Source organism: Carcharodon carcharias, chromosome 33 (assembly GCF_017639515.1).
Source record: "Carcharodon carcharias isolate sCarCar2 chromosome 33, sCarCar2.pri, whole genome shotgun sequence".
Lineage (NCBI taxonomy): Eukaryota > Metazoa > Chordata > Chondrichthyes > Lamniformes > Lamnidae > Carcharodon > Carcharodon carcharias.
In genome coordinates, this window is record NC_054499.1 from 15611643 (window position 1) to 15619142 (window position 7500).

The 7500-nt window shown below is 52.5% G+C and overlaps 1 protein-coding gene across 1 annotated transcript in view; it reads right to left on the bottom strand.

Moving 5' to 3' along the window:
* Positions 1-1150: 1150 nt before the first annotated feature.
* Positions 1151-7500, bottom strand: part of LOC121272260 (TSC22 domain family protein 4-like) — a 129618-nt gene continuing 123268 nt past the window's right edge. Inside the window, exons 4-5 of the mRNA XM_041178797.1 lie at positions 5782-5833; positions 1151-1428 (exon numbers count right to left, since the gene is read on the bottom strand). Of these exons, the coding sequence (XP_041034731.1) occupies positions 1207-1428; positions 5782-5833 (274 nt within the window). The 3' untranslated portion in view covers positions 1151-1206. The remainder of the gene's footprint in view (positions 1429-5781; positions 5834-7500) is intronic.

Consider the following 7500-nt stretch of genomic DNA (forward strand, 5'->3'; position numbering starts at 1 on the left):
GGGTGGAAAAATACTTTGTGAGGCGTTTTTATAAGGAAGCGATCAGCTGGTGCCTGCTTGCAAGGTAAAGTAAGGTTTTTCGTGTCAATAAAACAAAAAGCATTGTGCGCAGGAGCTTCACTGTTTCCTGTTGCTACCTCATCCGTCAAGGACGATTCCTGTGCAACAACATTAGGCCGGGGGGTGGGGGGGGAAAAGAGAGGGGGGCGGCGTTACCCGTACGAGCTGCAACTTGAAGGGGGGAGGCAGTGAGAGGCGGAAGAGGTGGGGTGGGAGCCGTGTCCCCTTCCTCCCCACCCTGAAAACGGCTTCAAGTCTCCCATTTGCCCCCCACATGATGGTTCACTTTGTTCCCACTCGGGGCTGAGGGAAGTGAGTAAGAAAGAGAGGGAGAGAGAGAAAAAGAGAGAGAGAGAGAAAAAGAGAGACAGCGAGAGGGGGTGAGTAAGAGAGAGAGAGTAAGAGAGAGTGAGAGAGAGGGGGTGAGTAAGAGAGAAAGAGAGAGAAAGAAAAAGAGAGAGAGAAAGAGAGAGAGAGAAAGAGAGAGAGAAAGAGAGAAAGAGAGAAAGAGAGTGAGTAAGAGAGAGAGAGAGAAAGAGAGCGAGAGAGAAAGAGTTAAAGAGAGAGAGTGAGAGAGACAGAGAGAAAGAGATGGAGAGTAAGAGAGAGAGAGAGAGAGAAAGAAAGGGAAAAGTCAGAATCACCAAAACCAGCGTCCGGGGAAGCTTAGCTCCTTCCCAACTCCCGGACACAACCCCCCCGCCCCTCCCCAACCTTGTGAGAACTTGTATAAAAGCAGCACCCCCCCATCCCCACAACCTCTCTCCTCCCTTCCACTCCATTGCCCACACCCCCGCCCCTCCCCCCCCACTCTAACATCGCCCCGCACGCACAAGTCTTATTAAAAAAAAAGGCAGCCATTGCCCAGTTAGCAGCATCACATAAAGATCAGTCTGTTTATAAACTCGGATCCCACCGGCTCGGTGCTGGAGTGTCGGCGCCGCCAGGAAGGCCTCCCTCCCCCGGCTGTTTTACTCGCTCTCGCGCTCTCTCTCTCATGTAGTGTTTAAGGGAGGGAGGGAGGGAGGGAGGGAGGGAGGGGTGGGGGGGGGCGGAGAGAAGAACCCCTTACCCACCCCCCCACCCCCCACCCCACTCCTCCACCCTCCTCCCACTCCGCCACGCAGCGTTTCCCTCTCCCCCTCTTCAGGTGGTGCTGGTGGGTGAGGAACCCGAGGTCCCGGCGCTGGTCCCTGCGGTCCGCAGCTGAGCCTGGAGCTGGGAGAGCTGGTCCGAGTTGGCCAGTGACTTCAGCAGGGCGTTCTCCCGCTCCAGTAGCGTGTTGCGCTCGATGAGCTCCTTGATCTGCTCCTTCAGCACCTCCACCTCCTCGCGGACTGCATACATCAAGTGACTCTTGACCAGGTCCTAGAGAGTGTGAAAGGGGGGGGGGGGGGGGGGGGGGGGGGGGGTGAAGGGGGAAGGGAAGGTTGGGGGGGGCGGGTACGGGGTGGAAAGAAAAGAGACTCTCAACTCAGAAGTCACACAGAGAACAGAAGCACCAGGCCAAAGGTTCAACACATCCCCACTGACATTCATCCACAAACCCTTTCCTCTAAACCCAGGGGCTTGCAAAGCTGCAGGACCAGGGTGGTGAGGATCTGGAATCGCCTTAATGACATTACTGGATTGCCATAAAAACCCAGCTATGGTTCACTCATGTCCTTCAGGGGGATGAAATCTGCCGTCTTCACCCAGTCTGACCCACAGGGCCGACTGGCTGCCCCCCGGCGGGAGTATTAATATTCGCCTATATCCATCGCACACCCACCCCCCACCCCCCCCCCCCACACACACACACACACACACACAACTCCCCCACTGAAACAGCCAAACAAGCCATCAAGTCGGGACAGAAAGATTTACCTGCTGTACCGACTCGAGGCAGGCTGCTGTTGCGGCACACAGTGGCCTTGTGACCGGGCTAGTAAGCCAGAGACCTCAGGGTAATTGCTCTGGGGGACCCAGGTTCGAATCCCACCAAGGCAGATGGTGGAATTTGAATTCAATAAAAAAGAAAAAAATCTGGAATTAAAAGTCTAACGGTGACCGCGAAACCATCGCCGATTGTGGTGAAAACTAACGCCCTTCAGGGAAGGAAATCTGCTGTCCTTACCCGGTCTGGCCTACATGTGACTCCAGACCCACAGCAAATGTGGTCGACTCTTTAACTGCCCCCCTGAACAAGGCCAATTAGGGATGGGCAATAAACACTGGCCTAGCCAGTTACGCCCACATCCCAAGAATGGATATTTGCGGCTTCCCACTCAAGGCTTTGATTGTAACATTGTAATCGCGAGAAAGTATCACATAATTAACAACATTTAAAAAAACTTTCAGTTCTCTTTCATTGATATTGTTATTGGTATTTGAGTCGTTGTGGTTCTGTTGTTTTTTGGATTAAATTCAGAACTGCTTTAACTACCCCTCAACAAACCATTCTTCTACACTCAACACCATTACCTACAAACTGTGCCCCAAAAATAATCATCCTAAATAAACGTTTATTGCTGACAAATTGGAGGTTGAATCTGTCCAACGAACGCTTAAATTTGTCTTTACTAAAAATGCTAAAATGGAACCTAGACATAAATAGTTTCATCAGTGCGACAGAGAGAGAGAGAGAGAAAGGGAGGCAAAGAGTGAAGTGAACTGAGAGAAAGGGAGAGAGAGAGAGAGAGAGAGGGGGAAAGAAAGGGTAAAGGGAAAGAGAAGGGGAAGAGGGAGAGTGAGTGAGAAGGTGAGAAAAGGGGGAGGGAAGGGAGATGGAGAAGAGATAGAAGGGACAAGAGGAAGGGAAGGAGAGAGGAGAAAGAGTGAAAAGGAAAGAGAAGGGAAGAGAGATGGAGGAAGAGTTAGAGAAAAGGGGAGAAAGAATGAAAAGGAGAGGGGAAGAGAGATGGAGGAAGAGTTAGAGAAGAGGGGAGAAAATGAAAAGGAGAGAGAGGGGAAGAGAGATGGAGGAAGAGTTAGATAAGAAGGGAGAAAGAATGAAAAGGAGAGAGAGGGGAAGAGAGATGGAGGAAGAGTTAGAGAAGAGGGGAGAAAGAATGAAAAGGAGAGAGAGGGGAAGAGAGCTGGAGGAAGAGTTAGAGAAAAGGGACAAGAGGAAGAGGAGATAGAATGAAGTGTGGGAGGGGGCAGAAAGTGAGAGAGCGAAAGCAAGAAACAGTGAGGGAGGAGGAAAAATAGAGCGAGAAGGGAATCTATTTATTCCACCTTGATCTTTTATAACCTATAGCTCACGGACTCGGTCTGCGATCCCGCGATTTGTCCGAAGCTCCGGAGCCGATGCCCTCCTTACAGCCTCAGGTTCTGCGAGGGTGTTACACACGGGTCATTATGACCAGTTAGCGGCAGTGAACTTACATGATATCCTTGTTGTTCATCAGGCATCCTCGCCAAAATGGTGCCAGCCTGAAGTGACGGCCACAAGCAGGTCCCAGCGAGTACGGTCACGGACTCTCTGCCATCCTTCTGATGCAGGCTGGGTTTTAAAATTAGGCTTGCGGGCTCTGCCCCCTTATATAGGCGGATATTAATACTCCCGCCGGGAGAGCCAATCGGGTGGGAGGGTGCTCACACGGTGGTTTCCTGTTTGTGTGGCAGCGCCTCACAAAATCATCGAAAATAACAAACTGAGCTTCTCAGGCGAGGAGGAAGCGCTAACCACAGGAGTCGCCTCGCACTGCGACACACCGGGCTCTGCCTGTGTGTGTGTGTGTGGGGAGGGGGGGGGGGGGGGGGGGGGGGGGGTGGGATGGACGACACAACAGTGTCGGGAGGTGAGAGTTTTCAGGGCTCAGGGGTGGCTGGCAGTCTCAGGTGCCGCCTTCCGCTACGCAGGGGTCCGCACCTCACCCACGTCCGACATTCAATCCTATTTTTGGACACCAAGCGAATCTTCTCAGGGCTGTGAGGAAATTTTACTTTGGGAAAGAAGGGAATCTTGTCGGGATATTAAGGCAGTCGAGGGGTAGGGTGGAAAATGTGGAGCTGAGGGTCAACAGTCAGCAGTTTTTTTTTTAAAACAACTGAATGCTGGCAGAACAGGCCCAAGGGGTCAACTCCTGCTCCTATTCCTGATGATCAGGCACAGGGGTCAAGGGGCTCACCCACCCACCCACCAACCAAGCTGTATTGGGCAGGTCAGAGCCAAGGGTCACTTTTCTTTATCTTAGCTGCCTTCGACGAGCGGAGTTGGGAAAGGGTCCCGCCGTGCCCACATCATGTTCACCCATAAGGTGGTTCACCTCGCTGGGCATTGGCCCTCGAGCCCCACTGCAGGGGACCTCGAACCTGACCCACTGCTGAGGGCGCTGGAATAAATCGGTCACCTTTCACAGCCTCCAGTCACCCCCAAAACACTTTACCAGCCAGCGAGGCGTTTTGAAGTGTCGGCACTGTTTTAGTGTAGGAAACGCAGCCGGCAACCCGCACACAGCCGGTTCCCACAAACAGCAAGGCTCACGGGGTGTAGGTTTCGCTGGCTGGGCCCAGCATTTATCCCCCACCCCAGTTGCCCCCTTGGGAAGGTGGTGGTGAGCTGCCTTCTTGAACCGCTGCAGTCCATGTGGTGTCAGCGCACCCACAGTGTTGTTAGGGAGGGAGTTCCAGGATTTTGACCCAGCGACAGTGAAGGAACTGCTGATATGTTTCCAAGTCAGGATGGTGAGCGGCTCGGAGGGTAACTTCCAGGTGGTGGTGTTCCCATGTGTCTGCTGCCCTTGTCCTTCTAGATGGTAGTGGCATGGGTTTGGAAGGTGCTGCCTAAGGAGCCTTGGTGAATTCCTGCAGTGCATCTTGTAGATGGTACACACACTGCTGCTACTGTGCGCCGGTGGTGGAGGGAGTGAATGTTTGTGGATGGGGTGCCAATCAAGCGGGGCTGCTTTGTCCTGGACGGTGTCGAGCTTCTTGAATGTTGTGGGAGCTGCACTCATCCAGGCAAGTGGGGAGTGTTCCATCACACTCCTGACTTGTGCCTTGCAGATGGTGAACAGGCTTTGGGGAGTCAGGAAGTGGGGAGGTGATGATGATAAACAGATTTTCAGTGATGTTGAGTGAGGGATAAATACTGGCCAGGACACCAGGGAGAAGTCTCCTGCTCTTCCATGGAATACTGGCGTCTTTTACATCCACCTGAGGGGACAGATGGGGCCTTGGTTTCACCAAAGGCAGCACCTCTGACTGTGCAGCACTCCCTCAGTATCAGCACTGGGGGGGGTCAGTCAGCCTCGGTTCTTGTGCACAAGTCGCTGCAGTGGGACTGGAACCTGCAGCTTTCTGACTCTGCTACCTGCGGAGCCATGGCTGACAATGAATAGCGCTGCTGTGCTGGAAGGGATGTCCTTCGGATGAGGGGGGGTTAAAGCCAGGCTCTCCACCTGCCTGTTGCATAGGGTGTAAAGGGCTCCATGCCACTGTTTGAAGGTGAGCAGGAGAGGGCTTCCCACTACCCCTGGGGCATTATCCTTTCCTCAACCAACACCAACAAAAGCAGACAGGCTGCTGACTTTCATCTTACTGCTGCTTGTCCTGGTGAGTAAACAGTCAGAACGTTAGCGTGCACACCGACTGCTGCACCCGACCACAAAGCAACAGAATCCATGCCCTCCCCCCCCCCCAAGGAACAAATGGGCTGTGACGACACTTTGGGACTGGTGCTGGATCAAGGCACTGTTTCCCCCATTCTGCACTTACAAAAAGGCTCATCCTTACCATGGCTTGTTCAATCTTGTTGTCAATGGCAACCATGCTGCTGCTGGAACCACTGGGGGGAGAGAGAGAAGAGGAGGAGTCAGTAAGAGAGCAGAGAGTAGAGTAGTGACACAAGGAGCATCTCTGCCAGGTGCAGAAACACACAGTCCATCAACGGGAACTGGTTACAGGAGCAGTGAGCCAGTTATACATTCACACGTACAAATCAGTACCACCTTTGATGCAGGGGCCACCCACCCACCGTGGTCCAATGGGTAAACTAGTGGAGCCACAAATACAGGGGCTCATTTCAATTCTAAACGAGGGGACATTGCTCTTCAGCTATACACCTGGAACACGGAGTGCATTCAGTGGCCCCGAAAGGAGGGCAGGACAGAGTCGTGGTGCGGTTACCAGTGCTTTATTTTGACGGGGAAACGGTGACGTAGCGGTACCGTCACTGGACTCGCGTTCCAGAGGCCCAGGCTAATGGCCCCTGGGGACACGGGTTCAAATCCCACCACGGCAGCTGATGGAATTTAAATTCGGTGAATAAAATCTGGAATTGAAGACCAGCCTCAGGTGACCACGGAGCTATGAACCCTTGACTCTGGGGGTGACTGATGAAAGCGTTGCCAATGGTCATAAAAACCCATCTGCTTCACTGGCGTGCGCTTAGAGAAGGAAATCTGGCCTACACGTGACTCCAGACCCACAGCAGAGTGTGTGTGTGTGTGTGTGTGTGTGTGTGTGTGTGTGTGTGTGTTGACTCTTAAGTGCCCTCTGAAATGGCCGAGCGAGCCCACTCAGTTCAAGATCAGCTAAGGGTGGACACTAAAAACTGGCCTTACCAGTGACACCCACATCACATGAAAGTAATAAAGGAAAAACCACTGGGGGGTTAGGTTAGGTCAGTGCTGTGTGTACATTATTCTGACTCAACTGAATACAAACAACAGTCACTGTAGAAAGAGGAATTAAACTGCTTTGCTATATCAACAGTAGGTGACACATCTGATACTAAGAACTGACTTCAAGGTGAGAATATTATCTACTATCTTATATATGTGGTTAATATATAACGCTATATATCATTAAGCTGACAGAAAATTATTTAGATGAACATCAAGGTTTGTAAGCAGCCAAATGAAAACAATTTCTGTTTGAAACTAGTCAATGCCCCATGGTTGAAGAACAGCAGAATTAGCTGACAGGGAACAACTCGGGGCCACACGTAAATGACAGTCAGGAATAAATCCAATCGGCCATTCAGGAGAAACATCTTAACCCAGTTTGGGGAGAGAGTGTGGAGATTGCTCCCCGCAGGGAGAGGCGGGGGCAAACTGCAGCGATGGGTTTAAGGGGGAGCTGGATGAGCACATGAAAGGAAGGGCAGGCCAGGGTGATGTCGCGAGAGGGTGAGGGAGTGGGAGGAGGAGGAGGCTTGTCGTGGAGCATGGACCAGGAGGGCTGAATGGCCTGTTTCCATGCTGCACATACTCGGCAATGTTACGACGAGAGATTCCATAAACTAGGCTTGTATTCCCCGAAATATTGGGGGAGAGATACGATTGAGGCTTTTCATGATTTTGAGGGATTTATGGGTTAGGGGGAGGGAAGGAGGGGGGCGAGGGAGGCCAGAGAGGGAGGGAGCCAGAGGTGCAGGGGGAGGGGGAGAGAGAGAGAGAGGTGGGGAGAGAGAGAGAGAGAGAGAGAGAGAGGTGGGGAGAGAGAGAGAGA